Genomic DNA, 20,943 nt, shown 5'->3' on the forward strand with positions numbered 1-20,943 from the left:
AATTCTTACATGCTTATAGGTGATCGTCGTATCGATACTGTAACACGGTTATTAAAAGTATAATTAATTATTTTATTCTCAAAAATATTTCACATTTATTAAACAATCTATGTAATATTATTTCAATTACCAACATATTTGTTTTTTAAAAAATAAGCTTATTTTGATTCTACACTATTAGTCATTAGTACTGGTATCTTATATAAAAATATTTATGTGAATACTGATTTAGATTTTAAATTAGTGTTCACTTGTTTTATTACTACAGTTGGAATCGATTCAGTTTTCCATAACCGGTAAATTCAATTCAATTCATCGAATTAAAACTTGCAACCCTACAGCGCTTTTTACTTTTTTCTCTTTCCTCTTGACATTTGTTCAAGACGAACGTTTGATTATCGGCAATACACGTTTCGTGTCATAGCGACTTAAAAGTAAGTGTTTTATTAAAAATATTTATGTGAAACAATAATTTAGTGTGCCTTTTATCTGTGAAAAGTATAATTTGGTGAAAATGTGTAATATTCTCGAAGATTGAGTTGGATGTTGTACCGCCCCGCTAACTTCAGTTTCGAATGTTGTGTTCATATCTTAAGTTTCCTTTGCTTGACTGTTCTTAGAAAGCACTTAACACGATTAAAAATTACTATGGTAATCTCTTCATGCGGGTTTTATGTCAATTTTAGTGCCCAAAGAACATAAGTCTTAACCTCAAAAAGTGTAATCATTGTTTGGCATCATGTTCACACAATTTTGGCACGAGGAACAGAGTTCCTTAACTATTATTCACAACAAGTGACCAACCACGCTATATTTGTTTGATGCTTTCACGTGTTTCGCTTACCTACTTCTCAAATATACAAAACAGACAACATAGCATGGTATACATTAGTGTCACATAACCTCATTGTTTTCAAATTGCCTAAAATGTAATGTATTCATTTGAACTGTCTACCATCTTACTATTGAGTATAGCTAGAGGTATTGACCTCTAACATATTTTACCATGCTCCATGGCTAGGTAAACATCCATATTTTATCCAACCAAATCGTCGGGCAGAACTAGAATGAGCTGTCTAACTAATAAAGATGAGTGACTTATAATCTTTGACAATGCATTGATTTTGACAAGCATAATCTCTGAAACTGTGTGTATTGATTTTCCAGAATGCGTTACGTGGCCGCTTACCTATTGGCTGTGCTAGGAGGCAAGGCAGCCCCCGCGGCGGCGGACGTTGAGAAGATTCTCAGCTCCGTTGGTATCGAGGCTGATGCTGAGAAGCTGAAGAAGGTCATCTCTGAGCTCAGCGGCAAGACCATCGAGGACCTCATTGCCCAGGGTATGTGTCATAGTCTAATTAACTTATAATTTTTGGAACAATTGTCCCATTAAAACTGTAAATAAATGTGAAACTGTATGGCTTTGAGCATACAATTAATAAACAGTACAGTATACTTATGTCCCACTGCTGAGCACAGGCCTCCCCTCAATCAACTGGAGGGGGACGATTGATGAATTCAAGTTTAGTGTTCACACTCTTGCTACCTACTCCAAACTACACAGCAAGTGTAGCTTAAATGTTTCCTGTATCTTTTCAAAAAGAAAATGATGAACCACAATCTAACACCATCTTTCGACTGAATAACATTGCTGTTCACATCTAAACTGAGATCACCATGATCCTTCCAACCACAAGATGATTATGAATACCATGTTAATGTGAACCCTTCCCTCAGGCCGTGAGAAGCTGTCTTCGATGCCGTCTGGCGCCGCTGCCCCGGCCGCTGCCGCTGCTGCCGCGCCCGCCGCCGCCGCCGCTGAAGAGAAGAAGGGTAAGTTGGAATGGATGTACTAAACCAACCAAACAACCCATTTTGGCTCTAATAACATGTTTAGTGTTTGTAAAACATCAAAGTGTTGCAGACCGGGCTTTATAGAGTGAATTTCCATATGCAAGGGACAGGCTGGAAATAGTTATGGTTTTTTTAGCCTATGGTCATATGGTGTGGGAACACCAGAGGGGTTAAAATGGCCACATCAAGTTATTCATCTAAAAAAGCAATATTGCAGTTTAACATTTGTGCATATAAAAAGGAAGTGCACAATGCAAACAAATGTCAAATAGCAATATTGCTTTCTTAGATGAATTGCTTCGATGTGGCCATTTTTACCCCCCTAGTCAGGACATGAAGCGTACTCTACCACCACTGTAGAGAAAATACATCATATTCTTTTTGAACAATAAATTAAGAGATTTACTAGTAGCATTGTGAACAACATAAATTAATTATATTGTATTCTTTCATAACTATTTTACTAAATGATGATTTCAAATTACACCATCTTTCGACTGAGCGTCAGTGCTGTTAACTTTTGTAACTGAAGTTGAAATATATTCTTCACAATTTTGATAAGTGTTATTTTCGCGTCTAATATTTGTTTATTTTATAAATTTGCAGAAGAGAAGAAGGCAGAGAAGGAGGACTCAGAGTCTGATGACGACATGGGCTTCGGTCTCTTCGACTAAATGCATTTTAAAGGTAAGTTTCTAAATGTTGTACAATACAAACTACTTTATTGCATAGGAAAATAAAGACAGAGGAATAGTTTGTATAGTTTCTGAGAAAGACATTTAATAGTACCTATAAATAATTGTTAGAGTGCCAATAGTGATTTAACTGAATACTGAATATTAGGTGTAATTAATTACGCTGTTTCGCGCGACGATTAACTAAACTAGATAAGTAATCAAAACAACCTATTCTATCTATTTAAATTATACGGAATATGCGGGACCAAAATGGAATATTTCGCCAAAAACGGAAGAATATGTAATATTTGGTGCATCTCTAATAATTCGACCTGGGATAGACATTTAGGAGTTGCCGTCGCCGGACACGGCTTGGATGATGATGATGATGAGTTATTAATATTTTCTTAAAAAACAATAATGTAAAGAATTTCCAGTTGATTATTTTGTAACTCTTCATGTGAAGGGGATGTGATTATTCTATGCTTAAGTATTGTAAGGCTCTCAATCACTTGAAATATTGTTAAGTTGTAGCTGTATAAATTACCATGATGCTTCAAGTATTTATTTTTATTTGCCCACAGATAATGGCGGCGTACGCGGTCGAATTCCAATATTGGTGTAAGCGTAATTTGTCAGCGAGTATGTTTCTATGAAATATATTTGCAAAAACGTACATGAACATTTTATTTACCTTTCCCTGAACCATAATTATTGAGTATGTAAGGTTTTTTTTATACTCTGTTTGCATGCTATAAAATAACAGGAAAGCGACATCTCTTGATGTCAACCTGTACTAACTGTCATACGCGTAATCTCTAAAACATATCTGCTGTTATTAGTCGCTAGATGGCGGTGTAACAATTATGTGAATATATCAATAGATGGCGCTATCAGCGTACTAATATGTAGAAAGTTAAAAGGGTTCCACGTACATTATATTCCAATTGGGGTAGTCAGAGGTGCAACCATTACAAGATGAAGTAATCGCGCGTCACCAAGCTTTCTGTTAGACCAGCGTGATAGGTGGTGAACCGTTTCATCGTCTATAATGGTCGTGCCAACTGTGTTAAAATGAATACCTATCTCATTCGTGTAAGTTCGGTACCGGGGCTCGGTCCAGCGCTCCCCGTTCAAAAGTTCCAATAAAACATAGACTATCTTATGAAATTGTATCGGGTAGAATTGGGAAAGAGAAAAGGCCTATAATACCCAACAGTGATAGACAGAAGAGTTCCAATAATACAATCAATCTACGTGACGTGGCACGCATGGGCGCGTCCACCGCCATCCCACACCACCACATTGCAGGGCAAAGGTGTCTCCCTTCAACTCCTCCCGATCTTGAGCTTTCTCTTTCCAAGATGTCAAGTAAGCATCCTGACAAGTTGGACGCTACGCAAGGAAACTTCGAAATAAAACGCCAATTCAGTTTTAACGCAAGTCAATCTATTTCAACTTTCCTAACGCCTCTAAACCTGTCAAAGAATCCGTAACTCGTTTGACTGCTGGGCTTCCGCGGTCGTTTCGACTCATCCACGCGCTTCTTTGCTTCCGCGTCGAAGAACTTTGCATTCGCTCTGAACTTGGCGATCACCTCATCTGGACAATGAAAGCAATAGGTAAGTAAAGCATACATAAACTGAAGCCCTTCATCCTCAATGCGATGGGCAGCAGCGTTGCAGAAACAATCGATAGTCAAACTAGAAACGGCGGTCGGGAACAACGGTTCATTTCAACACAATCTATATTAAGGACTTCATAAGTGGCTGCAAGTTGTCTTCTAATTCCTCAGGGCTCTACTCTCTAATACCTACATACATACATAAACTCACGCCCGTAATCCCTAATGGGGTGGGCAGAGCCACAAGTAATCAAAGACAACTTGCAGCCACTGTTGATACGAAGTCCAAAGATGGATAATCTCTAATCTCGTGTGATGCTTCGTCGCCACGCCACGCGCGCAATTTTAGAATAAATAATACACAAAATATGTTCGTAAATTGTTCGTTATTTGTTCTATATTGAAAAAAAATGTACTATAGTAGATTAAGAAATAATAAATAAAATATGTGGCGTTGCGACGAAGCCTACTTTCTGCCCACGCCACACTTAATGAGATTTAATAAGGTCTTCTATGGTTCCAAATACATCATTAAATAAATGTACTGTTATTGTTCGTTGTATTAAACTTATAATTCTAGGAAATAAATAGACAGAACAAGAAAAAATTAAAAAATTAAAAATTAGGAGTGGTAACTTTCGATGTATAGTAACTAGCACAAAAAAAAAGAAACTAGCAATACGCACAATGAACGTTTGCATTGAGAGAAACATCAGGCGTTATTGGTCAGATTCCATATAAATTAAATAAATTAATGTACTGTTATTGTTAGTTTTATTAAACATACAGTTTCAAGAAATATAGAGAAATAATTAAAAATTATCTATTTATATAGTAAATCATATTTTGTTCTCTGCACATCACACAAACAATTAAATTATGTGTACATCCTTTGATCTTAAGGTTAACCAAAGTAACGAGTATAAGTAAATAATTCTGAAGATTTTTTACACATAGGGAATTAAACCTATAAAAAATTAACAACTTTTATTTTTATTTACGTATTATTAGTAAAAAATTAGTATAATAAAAAAATTATAGTAAAATTAGTAGTAGTAATTAGTAGAAAATAGTTTGTGACGGAAACTAACTGAATAAACGCCTGATGTTTCTCTCAATGCAAACGTTCATTGTGCGTATTGCTAGTGAACTTATACATCGAAAGTTACCACTCCTTATTTTTATTTTTTAATTATTTCTTGTTCTGTCTATTTATTTCCTAGAATTATAAGTTTAATGCAACGAACAATAACAGTACATTTATTTAATGATGTATTTGGAACCATAGAAGACCTTATTAAATCTCATTAAGTGTGGCGTGGGCAGAAAGTAGGCTTCGTCGCAACGCCACATATTTTATTTATTATTTCTTAATCTACTATAGTACATTTTTTTCAATATAGAACAAATAACGAACAATTTACGAACATATTTTGTGTATTATTTGTTCTAAAATTGCGCGCGTGGCGTGGCGACGAAGCATCACATCTAATCTCTAATACCTATACTACGATATTTCAAAAATTCTTATCATAATTATTACAGGCAACGCAGTCATTCATCTTGGTGCCAATTCGGTCGCTTATTTCAGTTTGACAGCCCTTAAACTAATGCCGTCCTTCACTTACAATATGTGCAAGAAAGATGCAGCTAATTTTAATCACCATTGTCAAGACATCATTGTCAGTTGTTTTTGGTGAAATCAATGGCGTATGCATAACATAACATAACATTAATTTTTCTTGATTACCTTGATCTACTAACCTAGTATTATAAGTTTTGTTATTGGGTTGTTCTTCTTTTTTATCGACAATGATCTGTCCTTCGTTCTGCTTCTGATAAGTTATGTTTTAGAATTTTATTTCATGTTTTGATTGTCCAAAAATATAGTTATCTTAATTTATTATACTCAAAATACAAGCAAAATACTAATCGGTTCCTCAATTAGTTATTAAAGGTAGCTTGATCGTTTTTCACAAAATTATGTGACAGAGTGGTAAATTGAAATGCTGTCTCCGATGAAAAGGGCCACTCTGTCACAATATTTTTTGGAATGCGCCTGCAAAGAAAAGTATGTTACCAAGATAAAGAGAACCACTAAATAGTCCTCTACAGACACATCTTTATATGATGTTTTAAAATATTTATTGCCGTTATAGTTTTAAAGATGTTAAATCCGATAAATCGAGAAAATGTCTTTTTATTGTCGATAAAAAAGAAGAACGACCCTATTAACAAATTATGAGTCCTAGTAACTTGAATAAATAATTTTATAATAATAAGCTCCCGTATCCCAATGGGGTAGTCATCGCAAGACGAACTAAGTACCCACACCTCACCGAGCTTTCTGCTAGACCAACGTGATAGGTGGTGAGCCGTATGTACCTAATGATCGAGCCAACTGTGTAAGCGAAAACTACACTTAAGGTAAATTAGTAACTCATTGGTGCTAGTCCGATACCGGGGTTCGAATCGAATGTTTGAGAAGCAAGCCGATGAACCACATACTTATTCGTATTCGTGTAATTGTTGGCAATTTCAAAAAAGGAACGTCACGTCACTTTTTAAGAGAAAAACGTTTTGGCGGGTGTTCCGTCTGCGACTACGAGGAAAGAAAACAAGTGAAGACGATTATTGTCGAGAGAAGCAAAAACTGAAAGACTATTTGTTGTATTCTTTAGTATAATATTTCTTATTACAATTTGTAGTAATAATATTTGGTTTCCGTAATAAGAGTGATATTTGTGGTACTTAACATTTTACTGATTAAAACTGGGTATGTTACTAATATTTACGTTTTATTGTAGAGTTAGCTAACATAATGGCGTATGTCAAGTCAATGTAGAATAAGTACTCATTACCACCCACCTCTACACTCCAGCACACTCTTCCACCGGCCCCCAGACTCTACAGGCAGGGCATCCACAGGATAGAACTCTTCAAGGGTGTCAGTGTGGTGGTGAATTCGTATCATATCTAGCAAGTAGCTCTTGACGAACGGTCGGCATAGCATAACGATCTTGTCAAAGAAAGACGGCGCGTTGAGAATGTGCACGTACTTCAGCTTGCCTAGGAAAGCCTCCTGTAAATTAAGTAGATACCTACTGGCCCCGATTCCTGCAGACACCTCCTAATTTTAAGTTATAAGTACCCGTCGTTTTCTTATCCGTCCAAAAGGAATGGAACGACTGATTGACAACTGGGGGTTAAAATGGCCACATCGAAGCAATTCATCTAAGAAAGCAATATTGCTATTTGACATTTGCGCATATAAAAGTAAATGCGCAATTCAAACAAATGTCAAAAAACAAAATATTGCTTTTCTTAGATAAATTGCTTCGATGTGGCCATTTTAACCCGCATGTTAATATTAAAATGAATGAATAAGCCGGGCGAATAAAATGGCATCTCGATCATAATAATAATATATGGAATCCGTTTGACGTGTGCTGTCAACTTAATTCGGTCGGGATTTTAAACTTCTACCTAAAATTGACATGTGTTTCATAAATTTAATGGCTGTCGATTACCTGTCCTTTTCCGTTTCTGCGGATAAGAAAATGACAGGTATGGCATAAAATAAAATTAGATATTTAGATGGTCTGTACAGGAATCAGCACTATTGTGGATAGATATAGATAAGTAGTTAATGCCATCTGCGGCAAATCTACAATATGTAACGTCAAAAAAAAAGATGCGCCAGCCCGTGAAGATAGACGTATCGGGCTGAGTGGATTTGATAGTATAATAACCGGGCCGCAACGAAGTTTCATGTGATAAGTGTCTGGGGTGTGACGCAGGGTTACAATTACGAACGAACCTGCATATACTTGGTAAAGTTCTGGAGGCTAGAGAGGTGCATTCGGAGGAAGTGCTGGAAACCGAGGCCGGCGAGGTCGAAGACCATGACGAACCCCGGCCACGTGCCCGACTCCACCTGCCAGAGCTCCCAACCCATTATTGTTGCTCTGAAGAAGACAAAAGAACATATTTAAGTAGGTACATAATTACTACGTTCAAATAGGATAGGATAAGGAACTGTGGAAGAGGAAAAGGGAGGTCTTTGCTCAGCAGTGGGACACAATAGGCTAGAGAGAAAAAACAGACATAACTACATAATTATAACCTGGACCGGAGATGTCTGCCGTCGTTTGTTTTTTCAACTAGTTATAATCTCGTTATAGTCGTTGGTCCCGGCTATTAGCCGTAAAAACACCTCCACCAACCCGCATTGGAGCAGCGTGGTAGAGTATGCTCCATACCCCCTCCGGTTGATTGAGGGGAGGCATGTGCCCAGCAGTGGGACGTATATAATCTGGGAGTCTTCAAGGCTAGATTGAATAGGCATTTGCTAGGTATGCGTGATCCACCCTAGACCACATCGTCACTTACCATCAGGTGAGATTGTGGTCAAACGCGAGCTTATATTATTTAAAAAAAACACAACAGCTGACGACAGTCAAAATTCGCAACACAAATTAAGTACCCGCACCTCACCGAGCTTTCTGTTAGACCAACGTGTTAGGTGCTGTATCGCCGTCTACGAGTATAGGTAGTGATCGAGCCAACTGTATTAATGAAAATTGCTTAATACCTCAATGGTGCAAGTGCGGTTCTGGGGTTCGTACCGGTGCTTCCCTTTTGAGAAGCAAGCCAGTGACCCACAGGACCACAGTGATTTAAAAAAAAGAAAGCGTCTGAAATCTGTTGGTCCCCAACGATCAACAACTAATGATATTTGATACATTTCAAATGCCTGCTTAACGTGATTCCTATTAACCTACCTGTATAAGTCTTGTAGGCAGTAGTTCTGCGGATCGCTGTCGATAGTCCTTGTGTAGAAGACAGCGTACCCATCCTTACTGGGGGTAGGCAGCGGTATCAGGAGCCTGAAACATAATCGACACAAGTCAACATAGATCATTTTCTTACACACGCACAGATACAGTCACGAGCAATATCATATACCCACTTTAGAACCCTGTCGCACTATCATATTCGACATTTAATGAGACTTACAGTTCAATTTGTCAAAAAAGTTAATGTGACATGGTATCAAAGTGAATACATATTAATGCTCGTGTATGTACGGTACATAGCATCACGCCTGTATGCCCGAGGGGGTAGATAGAGTGTATAGTATGCACACTCACTATTCGTCAGCTATGCCATACAACTACTATAACATATTAAAACATTAACAAGCACATACCTACAATATTTATTTTCGTTATTATTTTCGAACAAACTATTTCATAGTCTGCTTAGCCCGGTGGGAAATATGCGTGAGTTCATGTACGTATATGTGTATTTTCTTGCAATAAGTACGTACTTACTTATATCTAATTACCTAACTAGAAATTAAATTACATACTTATATAAAGTCCATTACGTTTCACGACTTCTCGGCCTCGATGTACAATTTTATTTTATTTATTTTTTTATTGGAATAAGCGAAAATGGTGTCTTCATGATCATAGCAAGCGGAATTCCTTACTGCCTACCCTAATGGGAAATACGCTTGATCTTAAGAATACTCACGAAGTGTTCAGAGCTCGTTCAATTCTCTCATCGAAGGCTCTATCCTTGAACAAGGCAGTCATCTCCGTCTTGAGCGTGAAGTGTGTGTCGAGCAGCTGCTTGGACGCCTCCAGGTCGCAGTCACAGCAGTGGTGGGCCAGGATCAGGTCGAGGTCTATTCATTCATAAATATATAACCCTTAAGGCTGCAGTCTCCGCAAAATTAAGACAATTATTTTCGTTTTTTTAAGACTGGGCCCTTGATTTTGTGGTGAATATGGATATGACCACCACATTGTTGAGATTGCGAGATTATATTTATGTTACATTATAATATTGTTTTCTTATATTAAATAAAAGTAAGCTGAGATATATCATAAGTACAATCCCACTTTTATAAATTGTTGATGTTTGTTGAACCAGACAAACAGTTAAGACAAAAATGCATAAATAAATAAAATAAAAGTGTGATAAAACATAAACTAAAAAAAAAACAATACAAATACGTTATATACAAATTACGTATTAAAATAATTCACAAAATAAATATAGGTAAATGTTTAAAAAAAAATGAGTATTGTGTTTCGAAATTCAAGATTTGGGAGGCATATCAGTGTTCATGCAATATAAGGCAATGTCCCCATTGGGAATCGAACCCGGACCTCTAGATTGTGAGCCCAACGGCGACGCTCAACCACTAGACCGTGTAGACCGTTGTACGGTCACGAGTACTAATATGTATACACTTTGAAACCATGTCACATTAACTTTTTTGACAAATTAAACCGTAAGTCTCATTAAATGTCAAATATGATAGTGCGGGGTTCTAAAGTGGGTACAGGATAGTGCTCATGACTGTACGTTACTATAGTTTACCCGTTATATATTGTCCAGGTAGATGCGGCTGCGTGTCCATCCATTCTCGCAGCTTGCTGACGTCATCCGGGGTTACTCCTGTGTTCTTCTTATACTCTTCTTCTAGAGGTATTTGCTTCACTGTATCCATCGTCCGGATCGGAATGTAACTAATGTGTATAACACAATGTACCTACACGCGATCAAACAAAATTGTTGTTGTGTCAGTTTAGGGTCCCGCTTACAATTTGGTAAAACTTTAAAAATATTTTATACTTACTGCAATGTTTTGTATTTTTTCCAACTGATTTTGTTCCGATCAATTTGTGAACAGCCAGTCTTTCCTTTTCGGCGGATAAGAAAATGACGGAATCGGGGCCAATATCTGGCCAAGTAGTTAATGCCATCTGCGGCAAATCTACAATAAGCCACGTCAAAAAAAAAACGCAAAGATAATACATACCTCAAAATTTAATTTAAAATATTGACTGCTGTTGTGAAAATTCTAATACACTTACTTATCTAAATAACATCATTTTAATGTACCACACCACCGCTTATCAGTACATAACTAACTAGTAAATTATTTAAACATCTATGAGGCATGCCTGACACGTTTGTAATGTCATCGGGTCATCGCAATTATTATTGTAACAATAATTGTTCCAATCATTGAAATAAATTAACTCAGCATCGCGCTTATATCCCCGGAGGGTGGCTATAAAGTAAAGTAGGTAAAATATTTATTTCCTCTACAAATAACATTGTTCTTATACTAATTTACAATAATTTTATAACATGAACATTAATAATATTTGTAGAGGCTGGAGCCTAAACTAGGGTACCCTGTGTTATAGGTCTCCAGGCCTCCACCTCCAGGAGTACGGTCATTAATTATGTTATCAATAGAGCAATACAAAGAAAGAAAAAAAAATACGTAAGAAATATGAGAAAAGTAATTTAAAAATACTACAAAAAGGTAGTGTGAAGTGTACTTACTTACCAGTCCTGTGTAATGGCGGGCGATTTTGGAAATGACACTGTGAGTGAGCACACCCCGGAGACTTCATACAAAGAACCTCGTTTTACACAGACACCATACATTGACGTTATCGTACACGTGCATCTGTGTGTGTGACGTTTGACGCCATACGATTCAAGTCTAAACTGTGTTCGAGGGGGGTGAGGTAAACCTGGCTCAGACGCTGGTGGGGAGCGGAGAGTTGCCGTTAATACGTAGTATTATTCCTTATTCTTTGGTGTGAGGTCGCAGGTTCGAACCTAGCTAAACCAATGATTTGAGAAGTTGTATTAAAATTCATGTTTGGATCATACATGATTATCACATGCGCAGCGGAAGGTCAAACATACTGTCGATTCTGGAAAAACCCTGATCAAATCTTCAGGTTCAGATGAGGTTTTCGTTTGACGACAATCTCACCTGATACTACACGCTTACTCAAATTACTAAAATTACTTAAAATTTACCTAAAATTACTTAAGTACCTACCTATAATTATAGAATAGAATAGAAATAGTTTATTACAAAAGGACGCCAAACACAAAAAAATACAACAACATCATATCAAATTGCCACTAAAACAATTACAAAAAAGCAAGACAGATGTTTGTCGAAATGATCTGAAGAAATGAAATGATAATTTATTGTCAACCATTTTAATTACAACTACGGAACCAATAAACACCAACTTTAAAAACCTGAACACTGTTTAATTAAGATAAGATACCTAATTGTTATGAAATAATATAAATAAGTAGATAAATAGATAAATTATTTATTTACAAGCACAATGGCCCCGATTCCTGCTGACACCGCCTAATTTTATTTTAAGTTATATCCGTCATTTTTATATCCGTCGAAAAGGAAAGGGACGGATGATTCACAGCTCTTAATTTTAGGAAGAATGAGTCAATGAATGAATAACCCGGGCGAATCAAAAGGTACGTCGCTGGTATGCAATCCGTTTGACGTGCTGTCTACTTAACTGTGTCGGGTTATTGACGGATGTAAAATTTTTAGACGGTTGGTTTAGATTTGTGCTTGAAATTGACGTGTGTTCCATAAATTTTATGCTTGTCGATTACCCGTCCCTTTCCTTTTCGGCGGATAAGAAAATGACAGATATAAATTAAAATAAAATTAGATGGTATTTACAGGAATTAGCACCAACACCTACGTAAACTACTAATCTGTCTACCTATGTTTGATAAGGAGTGTTAAAATATTATAGATACCGGTTATAAGTACTTATATTGTATTTTCAGATTTGCCGCATATAAAATTAAAGAAACGTTTATTATTAGGGACACCACATTATTGGCCACAGCATCTATCGTAGATGATTCTTGCAGCACTTGTGAGTCTACGGTTTTCCGCAGCGCCGTCGATGGCTATAGAGCCCTATAGCAGCGCGGCATTTCTTGCCACATCGTTCGTACACAAAACGCGACTCCTCAGGAGGTGGTAAAGCACGACGAAGACTTCTTTGCTTCAGGTTTTCCAGCCAGTCATCGTCATATCTCGTAGACACATGGCATGAGCACGTGGAAACTACTTAACTTATTACCCGATATATTGAATAAGTTACCTAAAGACAAACAAACGGACATACTTACTAACATAAAAACATGTAAACGTACTTTAAAGAATTTATACTTGGGTTCTAAAGATGTACTTAACGTAATGTGTATTGGAGACTAGCGCCCTATCACTTACAAGGGTTATCTTATACTCTGGTGTTGTAATAAAACTATCAGTGGACTGTAAAAACTGGTAATTATTGTTTTGAGAAAATAAGAGAAAAAAGGGCGTTGTCAGCTGTTCCGCCGAGAACGTCGCAGTGTCCTCGTAGCGGCGCGCAGACCCGTTGCTGTAATGTTGGAAAGGCGCGCAGGCGCGTTGCGCCTCTTATGCCGCTCGAACAGCGCCATCTATATTGTTTTTAAGGAACGCAGCCTTATTCGTGTGTGTAAAGAAACAGGGTACATTAAGGAGTGTTGAAATGATACTAAGTTTTAAGCCTTTAATCGTTTATTTAAAAAAAGGACATAATCGGAGTACAACACAACAATCTTAAAAGTAATAAGTGTTCACAAAAGTATCATCAATTCATCACTAATTTAAGAGCCACGCTCTTGTCAGTATAGCATTCCCCATTCTTGTCTATCAAAAGCCAATTATTTCACTTCCTTATAAGACACGAAGTTAGTGATTATTTAGAAGATATGAATGCATGGGATTGACTGTCTGAGAACTGATATTAGGCAGCTAAATTACTCAATTGTATAACAATATTTTATGTTTATTTTTTTAAAGAGTGTCTAAGGGTCTGTGCCGAGGTTTTTCATGCAGCTTCTTTTTCACAGCTATGCAGGTTGTGAGAAGCTGCAGTAGTTTTAGGCGGATGAGACGTTCGTTATATAAAAATTGATGATTCAAAGTGTAACTATGTTACCTACTGAATAAAGATATTTTTGAATTTGAATTTAACTTTGCTTTAATCTGTTCCATGTAGGCTCGTCTTGGTCTTCTCCTTCCTCTACTTCCCTGCAGCTTCCCTTCTATGATGTTATAAAAGTATACCTAGCTTTAATTATTTATTAATATTAAGTACGGTCACAAGCATTAATATGTATACACTTTGGTACCATGTCACATTAACTTTTTTGACAAATTGAACTGTAAGTCTCACTAAATGTCAAATATGTTAGTGCGACAGAATCCTAAAGTGGGTACATTATATTGCTCCTGACTGTACCTATAAAATTTAACTCATTGCGTGTGTGTGTGTGTAATTGTGTATTAATTTGAAGTGGTCCGTTTTCGCCCAGCTCCATGGTCAATCCACTTCTAACTTCTTGAAGGACCCCTCGACTCCTCCGAAGATGTCGGTAATGGTCTTCGGCTTGCCCGGCCTTAAGGACTCCGTCACACGCTTTTTAGTCTCCTCATCGAAGAAAGGCTGGGCCGCGTGAAGCTTTGCTATCATTTCGTCTGAAATGATATGATATACAGATTTTTAGTGACCATGATTCTGAGTTGATATCAAGTGGAATTTTCCGTCGCAAAAGTATGGAACGGAAAATACTCGTAATTTAAAAATAACACTAAAATTTTCATTAATTTCCAACAGGATAAATCCACTTGATATTAACTCAGAATCATGGTGTGAATCATCCCCCTCAGTATGCGTTACGATGTTACTAACATACCTTCTTATATCGTGTCAGGTGGATGACCAACCAAACCTCTCCATGCGGATGCTTAGGTTTGTTTTCCCCACTGAGATGGGTCAGTGCCAATATTTTTCAAGTGCCGCTTTAACACGAGTTTACGTGTGTGTACAGCATGAGCAATATAATGTACCCACTTTAGGACTGTGTTGCACTAACATAGTGCAATTTGTCAAAAATATTCATGTGACATGGTAACAAAATGTATGCATATTGATGCTCGTGACCGTACAAACGTAAGAAAATACCAATCTTTCACAAACACATCACCCGGTGGGGACACATCACGAAAATCACTTTGTGATCCCTAGTTTGGTTATAGGACATTACAGGCTGATCACCCAATTTGAAGAAAGTAAGATGATCCGTGATTCGGAAGGCACGATAAGTCGTTGGTCCCGGTTACTACTTACTGATGTAAGTTAGTAGTCGTTACATGAGTCATGTCATGGGCCTTTGGAGAGATAACGAGAGAGAAATAGCCCTACAACCCAACAGGGGATAAAAGGATTAGAAGAAGAGAAGAAGTAACATAATACGTAGATAGTATTCTCTCTCTCTATTTAAGAGCTGCGCTCTTGTCGGTGGAGTAATCGCCATTCCTCTCTTCTTCCCGCCAAAACCTTCACCTCCCGATACGACACGACCTGCACCTTCTCTTTTATTTGTTTCATAAATGTTATCATAGGTCTACCCCTTCCTCTCTTCCCTTCAATTTTTCCTTCTATAATGTTTGTTATAAATGAATCGTGTCGTATCAGGTGGCCAATCATATTTCCGTAGATAGTATTATTTCTGTCGATAAGTACATATTTTTCTTATAAAATGAGACTAAGATGACACTTACTGGGAGACTTCCACGCCTTGTTAATTTATTTATACCTAAAGTGTTACTGGAAATAAGTTTTATTTTATTTAATTATTTTTACCTTTCAACTCCTGACACCCCTTAAACTGCCCTCCGGACTCTTTAGGCAGCTTCTCTATAGGGAAGAAGCTGTCCAAGGTCGTCGCCCCCGCCTGGTGGATGTGTATCAGCTGCATCAGGCTGGCCTTCAAGAACGGCCGGATGATCGTCATGAACCTGTCCATGTATGCGGGGGCGTTCAGGTAGTGGACCCCTCGTAGATTAGCTGGGAGACCGTTCTGGAAAATATTATGAGAAATACAGGATGTTAGTGATATCGTAACGAATGCTGAGGGGATGATCGCAGAAATTCAATTTTCAGGTTCATACTTTCGCGAAAGAATCATGATCTAAATCATCCTTCAAAGTTTTCGTTACAATGTACTAACGTCCTGTAGACATATCGGAGAGCCGTGATAGCCTCGTTGGAAGAACGCTTGAATCACACCACCTTAAGGTCGCAGGTTCGATTCCGTAAATGTTTATCTTCTTCGTAGGTGAAGGAAATACAATACATCGTGAGGAAACCCAAATTCCCAAGAAATTTGTTTTGGAGGTATGAGACTAGTCTGTATTGGGCTAGATTTTTCTTCACAGGTTGGAAAGTCAGACAGGCAGTCAATTCTGCTCCTCTAAAAATCACAAGATTTTTTCTTCTTTCGCGTGATTTCCGTAGATTTTTAAAAGACTTCAAGAAAGAAGGAGGTTTAGAAAGAAAGAAAGAAAGAAACTGTGCTTCGTTCGAAAGTAAAATGATCCTTGCTTAGGGTACGAGAAGCAGTCGGTTCCGGCTTCTATTTACTTAAGTAAATATGTCGTCGTGACATGAGCCATGTCAGGGGCTTTTGACGTCACTTGCACGTCTTTTTTTCACGTTAACATTGTCATACATAGTAAAGGACCAACGACACTCACCTGCAAATAGTACAAGTACTGGCTGACGTTGCTGAGATCAAACTTGGCCATGTGCCCTAAGGTCAGGCTTTTCAGGTCATACAGGATGATGAACCCCGGCCACGACCCCTCCTCGTACTGCCAGACATCCAGGATCATCACTACTGTCCTGGCGAAACATAATCATTTAATATCCTGAGGACTTGCCAAACTGCAAGTGTTTTATGTGTAAGTAATCGCTAACGCACTTATAATCCGCTCAAATGAAATGGATCCCGATACTCTCACCAAGAAACGAATTTGCAAAGCCAAATTTTGTTAGAAACTAATCGTTGGCCTTTGATATATTGAGAAGACCACCTCCAAATATCCGTTCCAGTACTCACTTGATAACGTCTCCCAGGTGAAAGTTCTTGGCATCTTTCTCTAAGAAGTTCGCGTAGAGCACCGCATAGCCCTCTTTCGTCCGGGTTGGGAGAGGTGTTACTAACCTGAAAAAACACATAACACTCACTTCTGCGAAAAGATTTATCATGATCCGCTCTGAACCGGCGAGCGTGGAGGAGGCAAGAGAAGCATGTTAGGATCGAAGGAAATATAATTTCATACACTGTGTTTACCCCAGAGGAATAGGCTTAAGTTTATTATACTTCTTCTTTTCTCGTACGGGCTATAAAGTTAATGACTCGTACATCAACCTTGATGTCAAGAAAACTATAGTGCCGCTCAAAGCCCCTGACATGGCTCATGTAACGACTACATATTTACTTAAGTAAATAGAAGCCGGAACCGACTGCTTCATGTGCCCTCCGAGGTGGTCATCAGCCTGCTATATCGTAAACCATAGAAATCACAAAAAAAGATTTTGGAGATTTTGGCCATAACATGTGTCCCCACCGGGAGTCTGCCCCGAATCTCCTGGTAGCTCTCGCTACGAGTCGTGTGTGTATTCTTCTTCTTATCGTGTGGGTTGCGAGGTGGAATACCAATCTCATCAACCCTGGTGTCAGGGTTATTGTTGCTATAGGGAATTGCTTCGATCTAGCGCTTTTAACCCCCTAAAACACCGTGTAGTCGTAAAGGCACTGCGCCTCCCACAAACTAAAAGGGGCAGAGGATGCCCTCTCGTTACATGGTGGACCAGCACAGTTACACTCCTCCAAACCGAAAATTTACCCGACCAGACAACCCAAGACAGACTAACTTAGCGCTAATACTAGGAGACCCCACCGAGTGTTGCCGCCATAATAAACCGGTGGTCTTCCTATCCACAATTAAAACTGCATACTCACAAACTGTTCAAGGCCCTATCCACCTTGTCGTCGACGACCCTGTTCTGGAAGTAGCTGGTGAAGAGTGTCTTCAGCGTGAAGTGCAAGTCTATCAGTTGTTTGGACACCTCCGCGCTCCGATCGCAGCAGTTGTACGCCAGGATCAGATCCAGATCTGAAATATTGTAAGTACAAATTTTGCTATCATTAACTCTTTCTATCTATATGAGGAGGTTTCTATGTCTTAGGTTTGATAACCTTTGGAGACATTTCAAAAAACTATCCCAATATAACCAGGGATGATGAAGTCGGTTTATATATATATATATATTTTAGTCATTAATATACCACCGGTTGTTAATATTCATAATTAACATGTCAGAATAAAATCTCTTCTGCCATTTAGATGTTATTGTACTTGTATTCATCTTAGGACTTCGTATCAAAAGTGGCTGCACCATCAGTGTTTAGACATTTGACAGAATCAGAATCATTTATTCAACGTAATTATCATGGATAAACTTGTTGAAGGTCAATGTAACATTTTTGAATTTACGTCATTTCGCAAGGTGTTATGGCTGAGGAGAAGAAATGACAAGAAACTGCAACAGCAACACATCTTTTAAATCAATGAGGGTACATTACAAGTTATTTAATAACTAGAGGAACAAATTCAATACCAGACATTTTTATCATTTAGGTAATCATTAATTTTATAATAAGCTTTTTTACATAAAGTAAGCTTCACGTGAGCTTTAAATTTATTCTCTGACAAATTTAAAATATTATCTGGTATTTTATTGTCAAAACGTATACATAACCCCAAAAAAGATGAATTTAATTTACTTAATCTATTTCCATCTGCCCGCTCTGGTAGGTGATACGGGCGAGAGTATTTACCTGTGATGTGGTCAGCAGGCAGGTGCGGTTGTGTCTGCAGCCATGATCGCAGTTTGCTGATGTCCTCAGGGGTAATGCCGTTCGGCTTCTTATACTCCTCCTCCAGAGGTATCTGCTTCACCGTAATACTTGAAGACATTTTGTTCTGAAATTTTGTTTAAATACTTTTACAATAATATTAGAGTAAAAACAAACTCCACTATTTAAAAAAAATCGCACAAAATTAAAAGTTTAATTGTATGAATTGTCTTTTCTGACAAAATTGAATTTTGACGATTAAATAACGATTACGTGTGTAATCTACAACAAAATACTTAGTGGAATTTATGTAAATAAATAGTAAAATGTTACTTAATGGAATGTTGTCGAAATTGAATTTTGACAATTAAATACCTAAAATAATAATAATAATAATAAAAAGTTTATTCAGGTAAATACCTAGTGGAATTTGAGAATAATAAGTGTTTTATACTATTGTGAAAATGCTATTCCATCAAGAATAATTAACAAAGTGTTTAATATAAATACTTTTAAATATATACAGTTGCATGCATGCCTCACGACTTAAAACTTTAATACTTAATGTAGAAATTATACATACTTTTGTAAAATTTGCAGAAAATGAACCTCAGTTATTTTCGTCAGGAGGGTATTATTCGTAAACATAAAGACAAACAAAAGCCTTATTTAAACTATACAGGTAGGTATTGACACAACAGAAAAATGCACCTTTGTAAAAATGTAAAACTAACAACATTCTGAAAGAAACAATTCTTATTTTATTTTTTATTTATTTCTACAACTACATACCCTTCACTGCTGCGTCTGTGCGTATGCCTACCCTCAATGATCCGGATAAACTGAGACAGTATAAGTACCAGCAAATATAATAAAAGTACTTACAAACAAAACAGTCACACAGCTACTGCTTCTTCCTCCTAAAACAAGTTTAATTTGAAGAACACATTGTCTATACTATATCACTATTTATTCTATATCGCTATTCACAACCCTGTCACGATTTACGCAAAATTTATAACCACGCAACTTCGCGATACGAAAATTTCATACTACCTACTTACATAATAATTAGTAATTTATTGAATTTACAATAATAAGTGAAATAGGAAGTGGTCCATCCATAAAATTCACATCTAAAATTATGATCTATTTCCCTTCAGCCGTGCAGACAAACAGTGATGCCAGGATACACTAACAATGGAACCCCGCCAGCGTCCTTGACCAAGATCTACTAAAACCTGTTTTCTCGGCACACGTGTCTGCTTGATAATCATCAGTAGGTAAAGGCGATTTCAAATTATCTGCCGCGCGGCTGTCGGCCGGATCACACCCCGGACACTTCATACAAAACACCTCGTTTTACACAGACAGTACACATTGACGTTATCGTACACGCGCATCTGTGTGTGTGACGTCTGACGCCCTTACGATTTAAGACTAAAGTAAGACCGAGGGGAAGTGAGGTAAACCTAGCTACCGCTTGTTGGGATCGGTGAGTTGCCGTTCTATACATAATATTATTTCTTATTCTATGCCCGGATGTCTCGCAACCGATAAGTGAAGATAATTATCATATCTTATTAAATATGTAAACGTAGACACGTAAAGGTCGATTATAATCACCATTATCTCAGTTCTGAAGCACGGAATATGCGATCCTGACGAACCGATTACTCAAACCATAAAGGCTAATTGTAATTAACGACAGCAAATAGTTTAGGACCCCGTTACCGAACTCTCCTGCGCGCAGCATGCCACTGCTATGTTTGCCTTCTATCAGCTCTAATCACTATTCATTCACCGCCCCGGGCCGCTTCTCTCACATATCATCCTCTCAGATATCATCCTGTCGGACATCATCTTCTCAGGCATCATCCTCTCAGATATCATCTTGTCAGATATGATCTATAATATCAGATGAATCCCTGACAGTATATATGCCCCTGAATCTAGGTACGCGCCTGTGGGTTCCTGGACTTAACCACAAAATTTACATCAAATGTCATCCAAAATGATAATTAAAGCACATAATAACGGGTTCTTACCGCGTTTTAATGGGACTCTGGGAATGGGTTTTATGGGATGGGTGATCATGGCACTTGCAACAGTGTCGAAATATCGGGAGTCTCATATCCCCATTTAAACGCGGTAAGAACCCGTTATTAT

General features: G+C 37.7%; 3 protein-coding genes across 6 annotated transcripts; 1 reads left to right on the plus strand and 2 right to left on the minus strand.

The window, feature by feature from the left end:
- The first annotated feature begins 333 nt into the window (after nt 1-333).
- On the plus strand, nt 334-3,207 carry LOC126375953 (60S acidic ribosomal protein P2-like). Its single transcript, XM_050023062.1, has 5 exons — nt 334-434; nt 1,168-1,340; nt 1,738-1,833; nt 2,461-2,541; nt 3,116-3,207. Exons 2-4 carry the CDS (start codon nt 1,169-1,171, stop codon nt 2,526-2,528), a joined length of 336 nt encoding a protein of 111 aa, XP_049879019.1. The 5' UTR covers nt 334-434; nt 1,168; the 3' UTR covers nt 2,529-2,541; nt 3,116-3,207.
- A 751-nt stretch (nt 3,208-3,958) lies between these two features.
- LOC126375919 (alpha-tocopherol transfer protein-like) lies at nt 3,959-11,109 on the minus strand. 2 transcript variants are annotated; one of them, XM_050023015.1, is made up of 8 exons: nt 11,049-11,096; nt 10,811-10,948; nt 10,552-10,723; nt 9,697-9,850; nt 8,940-9,044; nt 7,976-8,123; nt 7,024-7,237; nt 3,959-4,133 (listed from the first exon to the last, which is right to left on the minus strand). In XM_050023015.1, the coding sequence occupies exons 3-8, from the start codon at nt 10,679-10,681 to the stop codon at nt 3,976-3,978; spliced, it is 909 nt and encodes a 302-aa protein (XP_049878972.1). In that variant the 5' UTR covers nt 10,682-10,723; nt 10,811-10,948; nt 11,049-11,096; the 3' UTR covers nt 3,959-3,975. The 2 variants fall into 2 exon arrangements, with proteins under 2 accessions (XP_049878972.1, XP_049878971.1); XM_050023014.1 differs by lacking the exon at nt 10,811-10,948 and having other exon boundaries at nt 10,994-11,109.
- Nucleotides 11,110-13,922: 2,813 nt separating this feature from the next.
- LOC126375916 (clavesin-1-like) lies at nt 13,923-20,023 on the minus strand. 3 transcript variants are annotated; one of them, XM_050023008.1, is made up of 7 exons: nt 19,660-20,023; nt 18,757-18,901; nt 17,878-18,031; nt 16,972-17,076; nt 16,607-16,754; nt 15,714-15,930; nt 13,923-14,545 (listed from the first exon to the last, which is right to left on the minus strand). In XM_050023008.1, exons 2-7 carry the CDS (start codon nt 18,893-18,895, stop codon nt 14,391-14,393), a joined length of 918 nt encoding a protein of 305 aa, XP_049878965.1. In that variant the 5' UTR covers nt 18,896-18,901; nt 19,660-20,023; the 3' UTR covers nt 13,923-14,390. The 3 variants fall into 3 exon arrangements, with proteins under 3 accessions (XP_049878965.1, XP_049878966.1, XP_049878967.1); XM_050023009.1 differs by having other exon boundaries at nt 19,567-19,663; XM_050023010.1 differs by lacking the exon at nt 19,660-20,023 and adding an exon at nt 19,358-19,478.
- Between the last annotated feature and the right edge of the window lie 920 nt (nt 20,024-20,943).

Source organism: Pectinophora gossypiella, chromosome 20 (genome assembly GCF_024362695.1).
Source record: "Pectinophora gossypiella chromosome 20, ilPecGoss1.1, whole genome shotgun sequence".
Classification (NCBI taxonomy): domain Eukaryota; kingdom Metazoa; phylum Arthropoda; class Insecta; order Lepidoptera; family Gelechiidae; genus Pectinophora; species Pectinophora gossypiella.

What these genes read in the sequence shown, in the direction of transcription:
- LOC126375953 (XM_050023062.1), top strand. Translation starts at nt 1,169, where the DNA reads ATGCGTTACGTGGCCGCTTACCTATTGGCTGTGCTAGGAGGCAAGGCA. An exon ending in CGAGGACCTCATTGCCCAGG is followed by an intron (nt 1,341 to 1,737) that starts GTATGTGTCATA and finishes CCCTTCCCTCAG; the next exon opens with GCCGTGAGAAGCTGTCTTCG. An exon ending in CGCCGCTGAAGAGAAGAAGG is followed by an intron (nt 1,834 to 2,460) that starts GTAAGTTGGAAT and finishes ATAAATTTGCAG; the next exon opens with AAGAGAAGAAGGCAGAGAAG.
- LOC126375919 (XM_050023014.1), bottom strand. Translation starts at nt 10,681, where the DNA reads ATGGATACAGTGAAGCAAATACCTCTAGAAGAAGAGTATAAGAAGAAC. An exon ending in GAACGAGCTCTGAACACTTC is followed by an intron (nt 9,045 to 9,696) that starts GTGAGTATTCTT and finishes ATTATGTTTCAG; the next exon opens with GCTCCTGATACCGCTGCCTA. An exon ending in ACTTTACCAAGTATATGCAG is followed by an intron (nt 7,238 to 7,975) that starts GTTCGTTCGTAA and finishes CTTAATTTACAG; the next exon opens with GAGGCTTTCCTAGGCAAGCT.
- LOC126375916 (XM_050023008.1), bottom strand. Translation starts at nt 18,895, where the DNA reads ATGTCTTCAAGTATTACGGTGAAGCAGATACCTCTGGAGGAGGAGTAT. An exon ending in CACCTGGGAGACGTTATCAA is followed by an intron (nt 16,755 to 16,971) that starts GTGAGTACTGGA and finishes ATGTTTCGCCAG; the next exon opens with GACAGTAGTGATGATCCTGG. An exon ending in AGTACTTGTACTATTTGCAG is followed by an intron (nt 15,931 to 16,606) that starts GTGAGTGTCGTT and finishes AATATTTTCCAG; the next exon opens with AACGGTCTCCCAGCTAATCT.